Source organism: Eptatretus burgeri, chromosome 16, assembly GCF_056783735.1.
Source record: "Eptatretus burgeri isolate ZD-2024b chromosome 16, Ebu_testis_v1, whole genome shotgun sequence".
In the NCBI taxonomy this organism is placed as follows: domain Eukaryota; kingdom Metazoa; phylum Chordata; class Myxini; order Myxiniformes; family Myxinidae; genus Eptatretus; species Eptatretus burgeri.
Genome location: NC_140976.1, coordinates 37,074,952 through 37,097,837, shown reverse-complemented (window position 1 = coordinate 37,097,837; position 22,886 = coordinate 37,074,952). Strand labels below are relative to the sequence as shown.

Sequence of the window (22,886 nt, the reverse complement as noted above, 5' to 3'; positions counted from 1 at the left end):
TATGCTCAGTTTGATATGTTACATGTCTTGGTTTAAACCAGAAACAAAAAAGTTGGTAAATTGTTATCATTGAAAAAAGTGCGATTCAGGAGTAGTTCGAGTATCGGCTTGAAAATAATATTTGAATTGCTCAAAAAAATTGGCACTATGATTTTTCTGACTCAGAGAATCCATAAGAATGAAAAAAATATATGGTGCCGAAAATTATCATCTGGTGCCCACGGAATTACATAGGCCTCTACACTGTAAATGCCGTTCTCTTTACCTCCGCCACAGGAGGTTATGTTTTTACCCCTTTATGTCTGTTTGTCTATTTGTGTGCAGTATATCTCAAAAAGGTGTAGACGGATCCAGATTAAATTTTGTCGACAAGTTCGGGGTGTGACAAGGATGAACTGATTAGATTTTGGTGAAGATCCGGATCCGGATCCAGATCTGATAATTTTTGAAGTGATTTTTCACCATTGAGAGACAGGTCCAAAAATTATATGTAGCACGATATCTCAAAAATGTATTGGGCCTGATATGTTCTCGTGGATCAGGCAACACGTGGCGGAGGTATGCGCTCCACCGAGTGATGTTGAATGATGAAACCAAAAAGCGTTCTTATATCTTACCATAGTCCTGATAAACTTTTAAAGCAAGAGGAAATTTTTAAGATTGGTGTAGAAATCCATTCTGAATATTGATTTGGAGTAAAAGCTATATGGTATTTGTTTTGCAAAACTGTTCATATTCCCTCTGCTAAGATTGGTGGACTCCACAACTCTAATCCATTTCACAAAATCCTTTTTTTTCTTAAACCTTGTTCACCTCTCACAGGTACACTATGAAATTCTTCGCTCATTGCTCTTCTGGTTGACTATTCGCTATGATGTAGCTGGGCGCGTTGTTCAGCGTCATTTTCGGATAGACCCAACTGCAAACACTACAGCACTAGAATATGAGTATGACCCTGATGGACAGCTGCAGGCTGTCGCAGTGGATGGTCGCCCCACATGGCGCTACAGTTACGACCTGAACGGCAATCTGCATCTACTGAGCCCCGGCGCGTCATCACACCTCGCCCCATTGCGATACACTTCTGGTGACCGTCTCTCAAGTCTAGGAGATCTTCCCTATGATGTCGATGCCGATGGCTTCCTTTGTGGCCGTGGAAATGAAAGGTTTGAATATGATTCGAGAGGTGTGTTGGTACGGGCCTGGGGAGGGGGTGGTTCCACCGAAGCATGGAGTATCACCTATGGGTACGATGCATTTGGTCGACGGGCCTGGAGGAAAGATCAACGAGGCGGGTTTCTTCAGTTCTTCTATGCGGACATGTCACGGCCGACGCGCCTCACACACGTGTACAACCACACCAATCGAGAAATCACAGCGTACTACTATGACTTGCAGGTAAAAGGTTCAGCGCTTACAACTAACTTACAACTAACATTATTTCAGCACTTACAATTAACTACTTTACCTATTCTATGTCTCATTGCCAGAGGCTGTGGTGCGTAAACTGGCAGGTATCATTCATGATTTTTCCTTTGCTATGCTTACCTACTTCATTATTTTCAGTTTATTAACTCCACCAAACTCTTTCATTTTTATAATCTCAAAGCCATGTTCTTCATGACGTGATACGTGTTTAATTAATAATTTAATTTTGTACGTCACTTCCCCAAACTCCAGTCTTTACTTTTACTCATTAATTTCTGGATTTGTTTTGTCTGACGGTTGCATCCTCAGGGGCATCTCTTTGCATTAGAGCTGAGCAGTGGACGAGAATTTTATGTTGGCACTGATGAGGTCGGGACTCCACTTTGCATGTTTGACGAGAAGGGACACCTTGTCAAACGCCTTTTCTATACGCCCTTTGGGGAGCTATACCAAGATTCTAACCCAGAACTCCCATTGCTCCTGGGTTTTCGTGGTTCCCTGTATGAGCCACTTACACGACTTGCCCATTTCTCTGGGAGGGACTACGACGTGGCTGCTGGACGCTGGACGCTACCTGAACCTGGCCTGTGGGAACGTTTATCACGTGACCTGGAGCCATTCAATGCGTACATGTTCCTGCACAATGATCCTGTTGGGGGAGGCACTAGAGGACCACTGCACATGGCAGGTGGGAGGACGGTCACATGGCCAACATCAAAGTTGCTATTTTGGGGAAGGCACTGAAAGAGATCTTTGGAGTCGGGCTTGGGTTGGATACTCTTTGGCAATTTACAGTTTAAAATGATGGTTTCCAGTCAAACTTAATTGGAAGTGAGCTTACATTTTTAGGAATAATTCGGGCTCCAAGGTCTAAATTTGAAAAGGTGAAAGGTGTGTGATGAGGATACGTAAAATGAAGGTACTTTTTGCTCATTGTAGATGTGAACAGCTGGCTGCAAACTTTTGGCTTCTTCCTGCACAATCTAGTTCCAAGATTCCCACAGCCTCCTATTCCAGATCCAAGAGAACCGATTCTGTCTTCGAAACATCACAACAGCCTTTTTCACCATCAGCAGGTAAATATGTCTCACCTTTCCTTGATCTTATCCAACCATATTTGGTCATGTGTTTCACTTGTTTACCATATCGCGGGTTGAGAGACATAATGTTGTAACTGAAAATTTCCCATTTCCTGCAAATCGCTAATGAAAGATAAATGGTGTTGAAAGATTATATCCTTTTCAATTGCTTATATTACCCTTCTGTTTGCAGTTTGTTTTGTCTCCTTTTTAATTACGAGTGCGTGCCCGTAGGTGCATGCCAGTATGTGTAGCTTCGTTCCTTCACTCTCGTAAACGATGACTGGATTGGGGCATTGTTTCAATTAGATCGGACCAACCGTATCATAAATGGCCAAAATTTGGGAAACACCTGGGAAACATATTCAGGTCCCCAGCATCAATTGTGATGTCATATCAAACGACGAAGAAGAAGAATTGTTACGCCTCCTCTCTCTCTCACCTCCCCTCTCTTGCCCCCTCTCCCTCCCCCCTCTCTCTACCCCTCTCTTGCCGCCCTCTCTCCCCCCCTAGTCTCGCCCCTCCTCTCTCCCCTCCTCTCTGGCCCCTCTCTCGCCCCTCTCTCTCACCCCCACTCTCACCTCCCTCTCTCCCTCCCCTCTCTCGTCCTCCTCTCTCGTCCCCCTCTCTCTCCTCCCCTCTCTCCCCCCTCCTCTCTCCGCTCCTTTCTCGCCCCTCTCTCTGTAAATGTATTCACAAATGTCTACCAAGCATAACAATTAATTCAAACCTTGGGAAAAAAACAGCTTTCAAACCCTTGGGAAACAGCTCTTTCCCTTGGGAAGATTCAAACCTTGGGATTAATGAATAATTTGAACAATTAATTCAAACCTTGGGAAAAAACAGCTTTCAAACCTTGGGAAACACTTGGGAAACAGCTGAAATGGATGAAGAATGATATCAAACCTTGAAAAGGCACATACTCAGGTCCCCAGTGTCGATTGTGACGTCATACCAAACCAAGAAGAAGAAGAATTGTGACGTCAATCGTGCAAAAAAAAAATTAAATAAACACTCATTGTGACGTCATTCGTGATGTCATATCACCGTGTCCTGTCATTGGTTGACAAATAAATGGCCGTAACTTAGGAACCGCTCGTCCGATTGATATCAAACTTTGAAAAGGCACATCCACTGGGCCCCGGCAATATTCCTGGCAAGTTTCAATCTGATCGGACCAGCGGTCATCGAGAAACTGCGGTCGCAGACAGACAGACAGACAGACAGCCACACACACACACACACACATTGCTGGAATTATAGATAGATTGTTTTCAAACATCTTTTTTTTTCTATCTTTTTATTATTATTAATTTATTTTTGTTCTACTTCTATTTTAGCATCTATTTGTTTTTTGTTGTATACATAGTTGAGGATCATGTAAGAGGTAGTACACTGAACGGATCAAGACATAACATGATGCAAAAGGAACAATAGAGAGAGAGGAAGGGGGGGGACACCAACAGCAGATTTGAAGGCCAAGGTAGAGGGGGACTTGGACAAACAAAGCGTGTGGGGAGGAATGGGGGCAGGAGAGGATGCATGGGGTGGACAAGATGGATACAGAAGGAAACTCCAAGAAGGGACAACTGGAAATTTGGATGAAGGAGGAACTGGAGTGGGTAGGGGGGGGCGGTGGTAAGGGGTTGTATGCAACAGTTACTAAATATTAATCTATCTTTGTAGAGTGTTTTATTTTCTTCAAGCCAGCCATACATTGAGGCAGTTCATCCCAGGGATCTGTAGGTTTTTTCAGAAGCCAGGCCGTAGGCTACAACAGGAGAGTTTCAACATGGGAAATAACAAATGTCGGGGTTCCACAAGGCACAAAGATTGGTCATGTGGCTTTCTTAGTCATGATAAATGACTGTTTCTGGTCACCCTGAAGTCTCACACTATAAGTGTGTTGACAAGATGACTTTGCATCAAGCTTATCATGACATTTTACAAACTAGTTCTGTGCAGCAGCAACTTGACCGCTTTCAAGAATGGTCATCCAAAAACAGCATGAAGATTAATCCTAGAAAATGCCAAGTCACAATTTCATGTTTTCGAAGACTCCTGGCAGATGTGCCAAGTTTTCACATTCGTGATGATTGTATTTAACTGATGGGAGTCCAGGTGGAAATGGAACACTCACTCAAATTAAGGTCATGTGTAAAGGTATTTTTTTTTTACATGATCTAAGGCTCATAGTGCAGCTGACACACACACACACACACACACACACACACACACACACACACACACACACACACGTACACACACGTACACGCACACACAGACATACAGCTGAACATACGTGACACAACATAAGACTATTGGATGAAACAGAGCCACTGAGCTTGGGGGAAGTGTCGTCACTTCCTGGGGTACTCTGAGTACCAACGACATCCAAACAATGGCTCCGCTTTTCTCACCACACTCAGCGGGGCATTTCCTCACGAGGAATTTCTTCCTCCCTGTGGATGCTAACTAATGGGGATAGACCATGCTTCCTTTTAAATGTTCAATGTCAAGCAAGGAAGCAACATGTACCATTTTTTAAGTATTTGGTAATAATCAGCTGGGGTTTGAACCACTGACCTCCCAGACTCGGAGTGGACGCTCAAACCATTACACTTCGGAGAAAACTTTCATTTTTGCGGCAACTGAAACGTCATAATATCGCTGTTTCTGATTTAATAACAGTGTATTTACAGCATGTTCGACCCACTTTGGAATATGCTTCACCCAGATGGTTCTGTGGCTTGACTAAAGTCCAGAGGAAATGGTTGAAGAAATTGCAATTGAAAGTGTTTTGTATAATTCTCTAGTGACTATTGTAGAACTCACCTTAGAGATATTCATCAGCTAATATTCCTGTTTTCTCTGAGAGGCTCGAACAGTTCTCCCTCAATTTTTGTAATACACTTTTAAAATCAAACATACATAGAGATTGGCTTCCCACACCTAGGAACAATAACTTAACGAACTCCAACATGTTATCTATTATAAGATGTCAAAGAAAGCGTCTGCTATTAGTGCAGTCCCATCCCATTTTAACCTCCATTTTGAATAAGCAGCAGAGTTTTCACATTCAGCTATCTGAGACCCTTCCTACTCTTGAGGTTTTTTTTCTATTCATCCCATGGGCAATTTCCTTGGGCTAGCTTAGGGTGCTCTTTGGCATATATATATATATATATATATATATATATATATATATATATATATATATATATATATATATATATATATATATATATATATATATATATATATATATATATATATATATATATATATATATATATGTATATATTTCTTGTAGTTGTGAGACATGGGGGCCCTTTTGTTCTTTTGACGGCTGTCTCATGAAAATTCTACACGGTGTTTTGAATGTGCTTTCTTTTTTCTCTTGCTTATGCGGCTGAAGTCTTTGTGTTTAACATGAGCTTGGTGTTTATTGTTTTGTGTAATATAACTGTCATATTTTATTGGTTTTTTGCCATGATGCTTTTTTATCCGAATTTAATGTTTGTTTCTTTATTTGTGTTTTTTTTTTACTTATTTGTAAATCTTTGTAAATTGACTAATTTAGTGTACTAGAAGCACCCACTCCCTACGGGAGCCCTCAAGGGGATCATGTTATTATATTTATGCCTATTTTACTCCAAGGGGTCCAAGGATTACACACCCAAACAAGGACAAATGTGTCCAAGAGCAGCGTCCTAAAGGTTTTGTCGGCTAAAAAAAAACAACACAACAACTTCCAATATTTCGTCCCGTGCCTTGATTAAGCCAATCGTGAGACCCGTCATAGTGTATTTACGAAATATAGTGTATTTACGAAATATAGTGTATTTACGAAATAAATAGTCTATTTACGAAATTGCAATACATTAAATGGAATAATCTTTAAATAGTAACGTGAACTTTTCGAAACTTTAAAGCAAATGTCCGAATATATTTAAAAGTTCATGATAGACGCTCTCAAAAGACACCCTCAATGCGAGGATGTGTACAAGTGTTTAGTATTGAAGGAGATCTGGATCCTGCATAAAAAAGAGCTGAGTTCTAAAGGTTTTGTCTTCACAAGAAGAACAATAATAATAATAATAAGAAGAACAACGCTGAGCTCCCTTTGAGCCACATCTCGCCTTGTGAGACACGGCTAAAAATGGTTGTGATCGGTTCAGCCATTTTTGCGGTACCTGGGAACAGACAGACTGTGAATTATAGTAAGATGGTTGTGAAGGAATGTAATCGCGAAGAGAAGTCAAAACAAATCTTTAATAATAAGTGTGTGTGTGTGTGTGTGTGTGTGTGTGTGTGTGTGTGTGTGTGTGTGTGTGTGTGTGTGTGTGTGTGTGTGTGTGTTCGCGCGCGTGCGTGTCGGTGTGTGTGTCTCTTTCATAACTCCAAAACCATGAAACCTAGTGGCCCCAAACTTTACATGGATACGAAGGAAACTCCAAGAGAGTGCGTGAATGAAAACGTTGTGTTTGGGTAATTATAAACAACCCTTTCGAAGATAATTTACGGCCTTATTTAATTATAATTAATTATTATAATTAATTAATTAATTATAAGGATAATTATCCTTTATCAAGGCTTCATCCTTGGTCAGCCCCTTTATCAGCCCTCTTTCATCTCGCTTGGGTCTTAATTCACCATTTTTTGTTGGCCTGCTTAACAATGCCTTGAGTTGAAACAGGCCGCAACAGTTTCTTCACGATAAAGCGCTCAATTTTTTTTTCACTTTCCTCACTCGTATCATGGAATGCCTGATCATCATACATACGAATCACTGGATACATCGAAATGCTTATAAATGTCCGGAGACGCCAGTGTTCGTGGCTTTATTTCATTTCCGTACAGTACATGCGATAACCTCTAGAATCTCTTTACCTGAACCGAATTTCAAAATTTAAAATGCGGATTTGACCTTGGCAACATTTCCGACTGCTAAAAAAAAAGTGTTAGTTTGTCCAATTCACACATTGTTTGACACTCCGGACGTGCCATTGAGAGTAGGTCAGAAGAGCAGAGGAGCAGGCAACATTTCGTTTGTGATCCATAAGCTTTATCAAGCCAAAGGGAACAAAGCTGGTGCACACGGCCATTTTATTGTCAATTTTTATCGACCACTCGACCTACTTCCGGTCGCGCATGGAACCCTTTTTTTGTTGTTAAAACAAGAGAAAGCCACGTTATCATCATTGGGTTACTTCTCATTCCTATGTTGCAAACATCATGATCTGGTATTATAATGATGCACATGAGTGGTCAGGACTGTTCTCCCCCTTTTTCCCCACTGATGTGCTTCCAGTTGAGCACCTGCTAGAACTCCTGGGTGGTGTATGGGTAGGGTTGGCTTGTCAATCATCATAGTTTTACACCATCCTCTTCTTGATGTCTCTCTTAGTGTATTATATTGGGTTGGGAGATCAATCGTTTCACCGGTTAACCCCCCCCCCCTCCCTGTTCTTTTGTATGCCAAGCTTCAAGAATCAGTCATCAGTGTTTGGTGGGCATGGCACTCAGTATACGGGTTCCAGCCAGGTCATACTCATGACCGGTTTGTACCCGGTGCCGTGCAATGGCTGACTGATCTGCCCTACCCAGCTGCATTGCCCTTTTATTTTCATCCAAACGTGACTTGAGCCTTCTCCCAGTTTCATCAACATACGCCTGACCACAATCTTTGCAAGTGCTACTGTACACCACTCCAGACTTATCACCAGATGGAATGTCTTTTAATCTGGTGATAGCACTGTGGATAGTGTGTAGTGGTTTATAGGCTACTCCGATTTGTAGATAATGGCAGGTGGGAGGATGACACTGTCCAACCTCGCATCACTTTGGCAATTCTTTCCGAGAGGTCTGGGTAATACGGTAAAATAAATCGACCAATGATTTCTTGTTACTCTCGCCGAAGGAGAGGGAATTGCATTTGGGTCCATTTGTTTGTCTGTTTATTTGTCTGCACAGAACTTTAGTACATAGGAGCAACTACTTATGTATTATGTTTTAATGATAATTATGAGGTAATGGGTCACATGGTGTGGCAGCCATGTTGGAAAAACTTTGGACCTCTGTATCTCTGAAACTGCACCAAGGAAAAAATTAAACCTGGCAAAGGGCAAGTGTACTCCTCATGGGGAATAAATGTGATTTTTTTTTTTGATGGTCATAGGTGCCTTCATTATGACGTCATAATTGCATATGTAGAATGCTACTACATCCGATCACTATGAAAAATGTTGAGGGCCATCTCAGGATAAAATGGTCTGCAGAAAAAAATTTGATAACATCATCGGTCACGTGATTCGGCAGCCATATTGTTTAAACAAAAATCCCTTCAAAAATCCTCTCTGAAGTGGCTGAGCAGATCTAGGTGAAACTTTACACATATGACCACCTATCCATGAGGAACAATAGGTTCACACATATGACATCATGGATCACATGGTTTGGCAGCCATATTGGATTTGCCCTAAAACCTAAAAACAATCTTCTTCTCCAGAACTGCTGGACAGATCAAGGGGAAAATTCACATAAATGTTCCCAAAGCCTTGCGTGTACAAGTTTGTTAAGGATTAATTGATAGGTCACATGGTTTGGCAGCCAGATTCGATTGAAGAAAGTATTAAATAATGTTTTCTCTGTAACTGCTTAATCAATCCACGTGAAACTTCTTACGTATGAACTAGAAATGATAGGGAATACATATTTTAAATATCAACTTGAATGGACGCATGGTCTGGCAGCTAGAATTATTTTTAAAATTAGATCTGGGTTCCTTTTTTTTTTTTTTTTTTTTCGAATAAGGCTCACTTGGCTGTGCCTGGATGGGTTTGAGAGTTGAGGAGTAGCAGATGAAATGCGAATCCTATCCAGGTTCCTCCTGATGACTTCATCTTTGCTTGTTCGGATTCCTTCTGATAACACCAGCGCAGCACTGTACCTATTTGGTCTTCCATTTGATTTGAATTGAATTTATTTTAATTCCATTCTGAATTCAATTGAATAATAATAAACATCATGTGTTAGGGTCAGGCATCCAATCAAAGCGGGCGTCTTGGTACCCGGTCATCACTGACAGCAGTTATAAAGTGGCAGTTCTAGTTATGTCTCATTAATTATGTAACACCCAGTACACAAAAACCACACAAAATAAGTCTTGGCGAGGATCTGTAATCTCTGATTGCTCTTTTTCTTGTTCCTTGCTGTTTTTGTTACGAGGATTTTTTGAGTCCAGGTAAAAATCATTAATATTGTTGGATAATCATTGCTGTAATCATTGTTGGATAAACATAGGAATGAGAAGTAACCCAATGATGATGATATGGCTTTCTCTTGCTTTAACAACAAAAAAAGGGTTCCATGCTGCCGTGCATGACCGAAGTAGGTCGAGTGGTCTATAAAAATGAATAAAATGGCCGCATGCGCCAGCTCGTTCCCTTTGGCTTGATAAAGCTTGTGGATCACAAGCGAAACGTTGCCTGAGGCTGACCCTGCTCTTCCTGTTTGTTTCAAAATTGGAGAGTGGGGTTCAGTTTTATTGGTTGGCTGTGCCTTCTTTTTTATTATAATGGATATTCCCAGTCACATTAATTTGATGTCGTGTGTGTGTGTGTGTGTGTGTGTGTGTGTGTGTGTGTGTGTGTGTGTGTGTGTGTGTGTGTGTGTGTGTGTGTGTGTGTGTGTGTGTGTGTATATATAATATAATATATATATATATATATATATATATATATATATATATATATATATATATATATATATATATATATATATGTAGTTGAATGATATTTCAAAAATTTAATTTGCCTGATCTGTTGTGCTGCATTTGGCATTGCGTGGTGTAGGTATGCAGTGTACCAAGTACCCTTCTAGTTATTTTTATTATTGTTATGACAAATCGAAGCAGATGCATGTTTGTTATTCTAAACTTGCCAATCTTGAGCAAACTGGTTAGTTTTATTTACATATGCATTTAGTTAGTGAAGATTATTCATGAAATTGATGCTTTCATTCCCTTATTGCTGTGATGCGACCTAACATACAGACGTTATGACCCTGTCTGTGTTCATTCAATGATCATTGTAGGTGCACATAATATATCATCCACACGAGTAGAAATGGCATTGATTTCCTCACCATGGAAATCACCAAGGTCCTCCCAAATATCTTTGCATTTTTGTGTGGGGAAACGACAGCACCATTTTAGGTTTGGGACATAGGCAGGGGCTCGGCTTGTGTTTTATACAAGCAACGCTCAACGAGGACTCGCGCCATGAGTTTGTCTTTACGTGCGCCAGTTCCCATGGATCTGCTTTCTCAGTGTTCATTGTCTGTAAACCATGCTACCGACAGCTGCCTTCGGCATGACAATGAGTTGAGGGGTTGAGGTTGCCCATTCAAATTCCTCATCTGAAAAGCCTTTTGGTGGAAACCAGTTCATCTGTATAATAATATTCACTTTTAAAATAGCTTCAGGTTTACTTCTTACATCTCAAGACCGAAATCATAGACCAAATACCTATGAACAACATGCATATTGATTTTCTGTTAAACCTTTTATCTTCAATGGTTTTTTGTGCAATGGCCTTCAAGCCATTAACGTGTGTCTTGTTTTTATTAACTAGGCTTGACATTAAAAGACAGCCATTTCCTGATTACTTTTATCACCACCTGAATCCCAACACAGAAACTGCAGACAGACGTGGATTGTTTTGCCCACAACGAGATGGATGCCTTTACAAAACTGGATTTGCCTAGCCTTTCACTGCGGTGCAATGACTGGCAAGATTGCTGTGATCTCAACCAGCCAAGATTTGCTGCCGAGCCATCATTATTTGGCCATGCCATACGTTTTTCAATCGACGAATATGGACAGGTATCAGCTTGGACTGTGCCAGGAGCAAGTCCGGACGAGCGTAAAGTAGCACAGCTGTTGCACAATTCGGTGTACCTGCGTGGCCTACAATTCACACTCAATGGCACGGACACACACCACTTTGTGAAAGCTGGAGACCCCACGCTGGACTTGGTGGCAGTAGGCATACTGGTAAGTGGGAGTACCGCCGAGAGCTTAAATCCTCCACCGCTCATGGGCCTTATTGGCACAGGAACTGTAGAGACACGATCCCCCGAGCGAAGAATGCTATTACCTGGAGTGGGTGCCAACCTGACAGTCCGGGGGTCCACAGTCAGTTCTGCTGAAGGGCAGCAGAGCAAGTACATGGATGTAGAGCTACGCCGTGGAACGCTGGCAATAAGGCTACGGTACGGCTCAAACGTGCCAGATGAGCGTGCTCGCCTGCTCACTGAGGCAAAAAGAAGAGCCTGGTCTGGGGCGTGGGAGCGTGAGCGAAGGGCTATAAGGAGTGGAGAGTCTACACGCTGGAGCCAGACAGAGAAGCTCGATCTTCTGGCTGGCAGGAACCCCCAGTCTTTGGAGCCACTTTATCTTCTGCCTCCTGAAAGTTTCCCAGAACTTGCGGACAGCTCCAGGAATGTGCAGATTGTGAGAAAAGTTGCGTGAGGAGGAGGACAATGCCAAAGGATGCCAGTGATCAGTAGATTATGTGAATTTCTTTGTTGTAGAAATGCACAAACAAGGGAGAGATCGAGTGTTAGAGAGGTAGAGTGCAACCAGAGTGAAGACCTGGATGGATTTAGACAAAAGGACAAAGAATAAGAGAACAAAAGACGTGTTTTTTTAATTTTGTCCTTATTTTCGTTTCTTGCAGTTCCTTGTTCTCTTACTCGACTCTGTAAATTATTTAAAAATGTAAATATTATAGTATTTTTATGCGATCTACCTGGAAATATAGAAACTTGTTACCATGTGCAACTGAAACTCGCTCTTGTGAAAACTTGAATGTTTGGTGCATAAAGACTTGTTCTCAAGATACACTTGCTCAGGATGGTGTGGGCAATGAGGTGGTTTTACAAACCAGGAGTCAGGACACACGTACATGATGCAGAGCAAAGCCCTGCCAGACTGAGCATTTTGCGCTTTTGGGTAAATTTTCCCTCCACCTGTTGAGGTACGCAGCATTACCATTTTTCATTGTCCATGCCAAAGGACCAACCTGCTTATAAAAGTTTCATAGGAGTAGCCCTATTCAAGCTCTACAAGGACACATATCACAGAAATAGCTGATGGAAACCTTTTCCTAAAGCTTTAACTGAGTGGGTGAACTTTTATGAACTCTTTCAATGCACTTCACACATGTTCAGTTTGCAATATTAGGTTATAGTGGTGGCTAGTTGCTTTGGACATAGGACTGGCATCTCAGAGGCTGTGATGCAACTGATGCCGATTCAAATGATTCAAATCCAGCTGATGGCAGCATTATTATGGATTCAGATTCTGAGATTCAGGAGGTCGAGCTTGTTTCAGAACTTTGCCCTCACTCTTGGATCGTCGGGAAAACTCAGTTGGCTAATTAACGACTTTGATGGTCGGATAATCCGCCTGCCCCAGGTTGTCTGCTCTCCATGTGATGTTATCCCACTCACTGTGGTTGACTCATTCCCTTTCCTTATCACAGGTCATTCTGAATGACCATCGGGTCCGACTGTTCCAATGTACCAGGGTGCGTTGAAAAGTAATTCCTCCTATTCTTTTTCTCCAAAACAGGTAAAGATATTCGAACGAAACAAAGCACAGTCCGAACATTAGTTCTTCCCGCCACTGGGTGCGAATTTCCGTGATTCTGACAAGATGTCTCACTGCTGCGTTCGTGAAGATGGCAGAGGGCAGTACGACGTTGTCAGTGCTGCAAAGCATGAAGCTCTTGAGAGGAGAGTTGGCATAACTGCTGAGAGTAAGAGACTGTCAATGGAGTATCACCACAAAGGATTACCATCCCTGACTTGGCTCCATCAGATTTTCATCTCTTCCACAAACTTAAGGAACACTTTCCTGAAGAACAGTTTTCTTCCAAGGATGATGTCAAGACCACTGTGAGGTGCGAGTTAAATCAGCAGGACACAAAGTTCTATCGTGACGGGATCACGGCACTACTTGAATGTTGGTGGAAATGTGTGGACTGCAATGGTGATTACGTTGAGTAATAAATATGCACCGTGGTAGAATGAACATTGATGTTAGTATGTCTTCGTTTCATTCGGATAGCTTTACCCATTTTGGAGAAAAAGAAGAGTAGGCAATACTTTACAACACGCCCTGGACTTACAATTAAAAATAATTGAACCTTTGAGGTATGCTTGGTGAAGCGAGGTAAACTACACGGAATACACGAGCGTGACGTTATTATAGTGTTCGCCACTCAAAAACACGGAGTTTGACGAGGAGAGAACAAAAGAATGTTTTTTAACTCGCTGTTCTTGATTCAAAATGACATTTTAACAGTTGAAGTGGTGTGGCTCAGTGTGTTAAAATGTGCATTGCACACCTGTACTTCAGCAGGACTCATTTTTGTGATGTCACACCGCCCCGCGCAAGTGTCTCCGCACTTGCACTGCTGTACTTTTCTCTCGTACTTTGTTTTTACAGGCTCGGTATTCAAAATGTTCATTCTTTATTCTTTTCACCGGTCTGCAAGTTCGTAACCTGGATGTGCGTTGATGAAGTTAAATGTCAGCAGTTTTGCTCTGGCGGTTTGAAACAAATCTACAATTTGCATACTGCCCTGTGGGTGGCAGTCTGCAATAGCGGTCTGAACAAATGCCTCTCCCTCTCATCTCCTCAGAATGTTCTGGCCCATTTCCCTTTCTTGCTCTCTTCATCCCGATCTCTCTCCGATACCATCTCCTTCTGACCCTGTTCTCTTGACCACGTGACATGGCAAACTATGCAGGTGAAACCAAATTCTGCCCGCCAGCCTCACCATACCCCCTCTAATACTTTTGTACATTTGACAAATGAAGGACATTTTAAAACATCCAATTGCCTTTGTGTTCTTTGACATTCACACTTGCTCGTTGTTTTGAGTTGTCACTGTGGTTTTGCGGGGACTATAGTTGCATTGTTGTACGAACGCCAGTCCAATCGACGCCAATGTCCCATGAGATAGGAACGTCCACGCTGAGAGGTACTACTCCCATGACTGGCCGGCTTAATTCCAATTTTGATCCGCAGCACCGAGGGGATGGGTCACGTGACACTAATGTCAGGACACCAAGTAACCCACACTCATCCAAATGAAGGATGTTCTTCATTGACCCCTACTTAATTTAACGATTCTCCCACAGATTATCCAATACACCGAAACAAGTGACTTGCGGGAGGCAGAGAATGGAGCAGGAACATAGTCTTATGAAATAATAATTTATTCAATAATAAAGACCTTGGCATGAGACACTGAAACGGACAGATCCAGTGGTACAAAGATACGCAATGAACGACGATTATCTTATAAATAATTTCAAGTGTTTGTACATTATTCTTTCATGGCCGAACCCGAGCATCTCGAGACTCCAAATTTTGGGTGGAGGTATTTCAAAAAGTGGCCAAGGTTTTAGGGTACCACATTCTCCCCTTCCCTCCCCCCCCCTATCTCCTCTTGTTCCCCACATGATGTGGCATGACCATTGAGAGAGCATCCTCCTGCCATCAGCTCAATCAGGCAACACCTTCCCACTCTGGTCAATATCGGCACTTGTCTTTGCCAGTGAGCACTCTGATGTGGCAGCAACACAATGGCTGGTTGTGTTGCTGTCACATCAGGGTGCTCCTTCCCTCTACAGGTAACGACACTGACAACACCGGCAGTGATGTCATGCTCTTGGGATGGGCGAAGTAAGTGACTTTATGCATGATGTGCCGGTGGCAACCTCGTATAAGGGAACCTCTCGGAGGTTCCCTCACCTTACCTTGCCGGCCCCTCAATAGTTCGGATAGGAAGAACAGATCATGAGTTATCCTTAATCTAACCAACCTCCACTGCTAACAACACAGCCTTCCATCAGAATATCATAAAAGGACAACTAACATAAACATGAAGTCCTTGATACGCAGAAAGAGATTGAGCAGTGTGGACGTTGGGAGAATTCCCAGTAAAGTTTGATGAAAATAGGACGATTCGTTTTAGCATCATGGGTGATGAAGGTTGTGGTCAAGTTCCATTGAAATCATGGGTGTAGTTTCAGAGATTAAAGAAAATACCTATTTTTGGGGGAGCAAACCTGGACCCACTTTGACCCATGTAAATCCTCTTAGACCATGATGTTTTTTTTTATGTCGTGAACAAATCATTTCAAACAGAAACCAAACACTTATACTACACATTTATTAATGAAATATCGATTCCATATTACTGCCGTTATCCCCTGTGGTCATCCTCATCCCCACAGCAGTATCATTGAAAAGTTCATTGTCATGCAAGGAACTATATCGGCAACAACCTGAGTTACACATTAAAAAATAAATAAATAATGTATTGATGCATTTTGGCCGCATTTCTCAATAATGAAGAATCATTTAAAACAAATAAAAAAATTATCTGATCCGGATCCGGATCTTCACCAAAATCGAATCATTTCGTCCTTGTCCCACACCCAACCTGTCCACCAAGTTTCATCCAAATTCGTCTGCAACGTTTTGAGATATCCTGCTCACAGACAGACAGGGGTGAAAACATAACCTCCGTCCACCTTCGGTGTCAGAGGTAATGAGCCAAAGAAGGGAAAAACCAGTTTCCCACCTCTCCCAATAATCCCCAACCCCAAGACTGCTCCCATAGTTGAGCCGGGTGTTTCTAGTTCACGATACGTTGATTGATAGAACGTTCGCTCATTACCTAACAAAACCGTTGAGGTAACGTTTGTCCACAACGGTCAAATAGCATTATTATATCACATTTCTGGAACGATGTTTCAACGTTTTTACGTATGAAGTAAACGTTAAACGTCGTAAAAACGTTTCTACAACACTTTTTTTTCCATTACCTAATTACGACATTCCAGCAACGTTATGATTACATGATCTGTTTGCTGGGAACCTGGAGAGGGGCAGGTGGAATAACCTGGAGAGGAGCAGGTCGGGGTTGGTGGAATAACCTGGAGAGTCGTGGTTGGAAAACATGGAAAGGAACAAGGTGAGCTTGGGAGGGTTAAGGGAGTCGAAAATATGAGTATGGATGGGGATGACCTCACTTGATGATGTCCCAAATCTATCTTTGTTACTCTGTTGAAATGAAAGACTACACTTTCTTTTCTTAGGTGTAAAATCATTTTATATTAAAAAACATTTTGATTCCCAATGGACATGCACGGTTCGTGCAAGTATGACCAGATGACTTTAAACTAGAGCTTAATGAGTTATCTAGTGAGTGATTAACAGCCATACCTGGCTCTCCCGACCAGTTTACATTTAATAACAGACCAGCTTACACCTCACCCCGCCCCCCTTTACTTACATTATAATAATCATACATAATGACAAAATGGTACTACATGGATAGAATGTTTTGCAAAACATCAAGTCATATGTTTTGCATTTTGAGACCATCTATTTATTTTACTCACAAACAACAATGCCAGGGTTTCTCACATCCTATTCCCTCATGTTCGACATAAAAGTAGGACTGCACATCCTGAAGCTCACCTGGATCAAGAGCGACAATCACTCAAACCCCCCACAGACCACCTTAAATGTTTTTCTTAAAATGCAGTGAACAAACTTTGGCACATCACGGGTGATGAAGGTTGTGGTCAAATTTCATCAAAATCACGTATAGTTTCGGAGAAAAGAGCAAATACCTATTTTGAGGGGTCAAATCCCCCACAAACCACCCGAGAGCTCGAAATTGTTTATTTTCTGTATTCCATTGTGTTTTTTGTTTATTTTGTGCATTCCATTATGGTTTTTATTTATTTTATGCATTCCATTGAGTCTTGTGTATTTTGTGTATTCCATTGTGTATTTTTGTGTTCCATTGTGTATTTTGTTTATTCCATTTCATATTTTGTGTATTCCATTTCGTATTTTGTGTATTCCATTGTGTATTTTATTGTTTTTTTTTTGTTTATTCCATTGTGTATTCTATTGTGTATTTTGTGCTTTTCATTGTGTATTTTGTGCATTCCATTGTTGTTTTCTTTGTTTATTTTGTGTATTCCATTGTGTATTTTGTATATTCCATTATGTTTTTTTATGTATTACATTGCCTATTTTGTGTATTCCATTGTGATTTTTGTTTATTTTGTGTATTCCCTTGTGCATTTTGTAAATTTTGTGTATTCCAATGTGCTTTTTTATTTTCAGTATTCCATTGTGTATTTTGTCTCTTCCATTGTGTATTTTGTTTATTCCATTGTGTATTTTGTTTATTCCATTGTGTATTTTATTGTGTATTTTGTGCTTTTCATTGTGTATTTTGTGCATTCCATTGTTGTTTTCTTTGTTTATTTTGTGTATGCCATTGTCTATTTTGTATATTCCATTGTGATTTTTGTTTATTTTGTGTATTCCCTTGTGCATTTTGTAAATTTTGTGTATTCCAATGTGATTTTTATTTTCACTATTCCATTGTGTATTTTATTTATTCCATTGTGTATTTTTGTTTATTCCATTGCATATTTTTGTTTATTACATTGCGTATTTTGTGTATTCCATTGTGTATTCCATTGTGTATTTTTTGTTTATTTTGTGTACTCCATTGTGTATTCTATTGTTTATTTTGTGAGTTTTTTTTTGTTTATTTTGTGCATTCCATTGTCGTTTACTTTGTTTATTTTGTGGATTCCATTGTGTTTTTTTTTGTCAATTTTGTGTATTCCATTGTGGATTTTGTTTAATTTGTGTGTTCCATTGTATTGATTGTGGATTCCATTGTGTATTTTGTGTATTCAATTGGAATGGTTATGCTAATTAGTGCACGTAATCATTATCATGCTTGTAGTATGCATTTTATGACGTGATCATATGAGTTTCCTTCCAAGGAGACAACGCATGAGCCCAATGAGCATGTGCAATAGTTACCAACATATGTTTGTTGGTCCGTGCTCTATCCTTTTAAAATGTTGAGCATTACGAGAGGAAGTAGCACACGCATACCATTTTAAAGTCTTTGTTTTGACAGAATTCAAACCGCCGACCTCTCAGACTCGGAGTGAACGCTCTATCATCACACCACCGAGTTTGATTCAGCATCACTGATGTGATTGAAGGCTATTATGTCAAGTAAAACATCACTGATGCGAGAGAACACTAACAGTAATGAGGTAAAGCCTTGTGCAGCATTTTTGACTGATCAGGTTAAAGAACAACTCAACTGTGAAGCCAAAGTGCAACTTACAAGATTAAAGAGCCACTGATGTCTTGGTAAAATATGATGAAGTGAAGCATGGCTAATGATTTAACTTGAGAAAATGGATAGTGATTTCAACTTTATTTTTCCAATTTCATCTGGTCCAACATGTCCTGGCATTCCTCGTACTTTCTTTGCTGCAGCCATTCAACCAACTGTTCTTCAATCCACATTGTAACTGGTGAGAAAGAATTGTATTTATCATCATCACAATTTCTACAGACTCCAACACAAACCTTTCTGACTCTGCTCTTTCCATGCTTTCTCTCCCCCGACCCCCAGGTTTCTGCAGGGCTCACATCGTCCACCATGAACCCCCTTCTGGTGAAACTTCCTATATCTAGGATCACTGCTCACCTCCACTCATTTGTTCCTCTTTTTCCCCACCTGTGGAATCAACTTCCACATCCTCTTCAATCTCATTCTTCCCTCCATGTTTTTAAAACAGCTGTTCATCACCATATCAGATCATCTCCAATCTAAAACCATGATCTTTTCTACCCTTGTTAACCCCCTACCCAAATCCCTCCTCCTTCCAATTTTCCAGTTTTTCCTCTTGAGAGTTTCTTTTTGGATCCATCTTGTGCACCCCATGACGGCGTGTTTTGCGTCCTCTTTTTATCTGTTATGCCCCGACCCGTTCAGTGTACTAGCTCGTCCACAAGCCTGAGTATCTACTGTGTTTGAAAAAAAGGAGGCATTAGCAAGTTGCCTGTGGCGCATAGGATTCGAAAATGTGTATTAGTCGGGAAGGAGGCACCAATTCTGTTGTATGGGTTATAATAATGTCGGACCCCACTATTCGCAGGAAAGCCGTTCCTGGATAATGCCGCGAATGTCGAATCCGCGAATGTGAGGGCATTGTTTCAATGGGGAAAAGGGAGATAAGTTCCTGGCGGTTCGTGATTCACAAGGGAAAATCAAAAATCCCGTGAAAAACCGCAAAAAACTGTGAGTACGCCCGCGAAAAAAAACACCAAAAAAACAAACAACGAATATGCCTGCGAAAAACCATGAATACGTCCATGAAAAGCCGGGAGTACGTGAAGCACAGGGCCGTGACTATCGAAGCGGGCCACATTTTATCAACCGTGAATATACGGGGTCTTCGAATAGCGAATCCACGGATAGTGGGGTGTAACAGCACTCTCATTTCAAATACCTGTCATGTCACAGTCACAGGCATGTTCATGATATCCACGCCTTACAATATTTTAAAATACATGTGACGGACACATTTTTAACTGATATATTTATTTTATATTTATATCTTAACATTTCCTATTTATATGTTGTGCAATTTCAAGTCACTGATGCATCTTCTATTCATTCCTTATCCACATTTATCTCATTATGCCCATCATCAGAATGCACTTCATCTCCGTTAAGATCTTCCATAACCACCACATCCATTAATTCTGTTGGAGTCTCTGCATCCACCACAATGATGGCATTTGAATATTTCTTTCTGCTCTTCTTGAATTTATTTTATTTTATTTTAATGTTTTTAGTGTTTTTGCTGATGAAGGACCTCTTTTTGGGTGGCATGATGTCACTACTGTTTATGAAAAGGAAAAGCTATATTAATAGTTTTAATCCACCGAACATATCACCAATGGATTCAAATGCCCTTTAACAAATTAAAAGAACAATGTTGACCAATATCTGTCATTGCTATCAAAATATAATTCTTTATTTATTATACTTTGATTTTGTGGGTTTATAAACTTACCTTCGATTGGATCATACGCAGATATGACCGTGACTTGATTGTGCATGCCAAAGATGTCGACTCATCAAACAGTAATACTGGTCTTCATCCAGATTACACCCACCTGCTACAAGGAACCAATTAAAGGACATTGTTTTGGTTGTAAAGCACATCCATGCTTCTAATTTTAATTGAAAAATACCACTATACATGTTAGTATCAAACCAGATATTTACCTGTGATTTATTTCCTGCGCACCCAAAATGTTGACCGCTCACAATTCAGATTTATTCCTGCACATCCTACCCCCAAGAATCGAATGGTGAATAAAATAATAATTGGGGTGTTTTTCATTGTTTGTTGCAATCATCCTTGGTAATTTATGCTCCTAAAGACCATCCTTGCTTCATAGTTATTTGGATAGATTATTCGTGTTTGTAGCAGGCCTGAAAAAAATAAAACATGGGTGCAAGTAAGAAAAAACATTTTGACATTGGATTCATGTTTCTCACTCATTAGTGGAGTACCAAGCTTCTTTGCTACTGTTGTGACTGTTTCCACAAAGGCAAGTTGATTGGATGCTTCAAAACAGCAAGTGTGTACCAGGACTTGGCACGACACCATGAATGCTATTGGCATCACACACACACGCAAATCATATTCTCATCATACCCCCTGGTTAGTCCCAGTGACTGGAATGGTGAAGCACAGACAACAATAGCCCTTCATGTATATCTTAACAGAGGATTAAAAAGGCAAGAATACAACTTTATGGGAAGCTCACAATTAACACCCATTCATCCGCATATACAATAGTAACATTGGCATGAACTTTCCCTCCTTGGAGTTTCCTTCTGTACCCATCTTGTTCACCCCATGTGTTCTTTCCTGCACCCCCCCCCTCACCCATTCCTCCCCACACCCATTTTTGGCCAAGTCTCCCTCTATCTTGGCCTTTGACTCCACTGTTGGTGGAGAACAGCCCCCTCCCTCATCCTATTACATCCTGATCTGTTCAGTGTACTAGCTCTTTCACGAGCCTCGACTGTGTTGGATACAAAAAAAATTAATCAACTGAATTGCACAATAAAATTGTCTTTCACAGCTTTCCCTCCGAATATTTACTCCATAAAACAGAATTATCAGTACAGTTCAGTTCCTGGCACTCAGAAAAATATAATTTCCATTCACAGTTTACAAATGATTAAATGGGAATTCACAGATCACAGTGAATTAAAAACCCTATTCACAAATTCATGGACCTCCCCCTCTTCCCCTTAGAAAAATAAAATTTCCATTCACTGACTGAACTAAACACCCTCAAACCTCCACCCCTTCACCCCCTTTGCCCATCTCCCCATACCTTAACTCCCTAAATCTCCACAACCTTTCCCTATAACCTCCACCCCTTTGCACTTCTCTCCATACCGTACCCTAAATCTTCACCCCTAAACCTCCATCCCTTTGCAATTATTTCCTTAACTTACCCCCTAAACTTCACCCCATAAACCTCCACCCCTTCACCCCATAAACCTCCACCCTTTCACCCCATAAACCTCCACCCCTTCACCCCATAAACCTCCACCCCTTCACCCCCTAAACCTACACCCCTTCACCCCCTAAAAACCTCCACCCCTTCCCTCCCTAACCTTCACCCCTTCACCTCTTCTCTTCTCTCCCTAACCTTCACCCCTTCTCTCCCCTAACCTCCACCGCTTCACCTCTTCTCTACCCTAACCTTCACCCCTTCTCTACCCTAACCTGCACCCTTTCTCTCCCCTGACCTTCACCTCTTCTCTCCCCTAACCTTCACCCTTTCTCTCCCCTAACCTTCACCCTTTCTCTCCCCTAACCTTCACCTCTTCTCTCCCCTAACCTTCACCCCCTAAAAACCTCCACCCCTTCCCTGCCCGATCCTCCACCCCTTCTCTCCCCTCACCTTCCCCCCTTCTCTCCCCTAACCTTCACCCTTTCTCTCCTCTAACCTTCACCTCTTCTCTCCCCTAACCTTCACGTCTTCTCTCCCCTAACCTTCACCTCTTCTCTCCCCTCACCTTCACCCTTTCTCTCCCCTAACCTTCACCCTTTCTCTCCCCTACCCTTCACCTCTTCTCTCCCCTACCCTTCACCCTCTCTCCCCCCTAACCTTCACCCTTTCTCTCCCCTAACCTTCACCTCTTCTCTCCCCTAACCTTCACCTCTTCTCTCCCCTAACCTTCACCTCTTCTCTCCCCTAACCTTCACCTCTTCTCTCCCCTAACCTTCACCTCTTCTCTCCCCTAACCTTCACGTCTTCTCTCCCCTAACCTTCACGTCTTCTCTCCCCTAACCTTCACCCCTTCTCTCCCCTAACCCTAAAACCTTCACCCCTTCTCTCCCCTTATTCTCTCCTTT

At 41.4% G+C, this 22,886-nt stretch overlaps 1 protein-coding gene across 7 annotated transcripts in view; it reads left to right on the top strand.

The window, feature by feature from the left end:
• LOC147010865 (teneurin-3-like) overlaps positions 1–20,735 on the top strand; it is a 307,484-nt gene extending 286,749 nt beyond the window's left edge. For 4 of the 7 annotated variants that reach the window (XM_085860650.1, XM_085860648.1, XM_085860649.1 and 1 more), the window contains 4 exons: positions 823–1,398; positions 1,738–2,116; positions 2,368–2,504; positions 11,206–14,413. In XM_085860650.1, coding sequence (XP_085716776.1) covers positions 823–1,398; positions 1,738–2,116; positions 2,368–2,504; positions 11,206–12,042 — 1,929 coding nt within the window. In that variant the 3' untranslated portion in view covers positions 12,043–14,413. Of the gene's footprint in view, positions 1–822; positions 1,399–1,737; positions 2,117–2,367; positions 2,505–11,205; positions 14,414–16,477; positions 16,568–18,553 lie in introns of those variants that run through there. The other 3 variants (XM_085860654.1, XM_085860652.1, XM_085860653.1) reach the window with 3 other exon arrangements.
• The last annotated feature ends 2,151 nt before the right edge of the window (positions 20,736–22,886 follow it).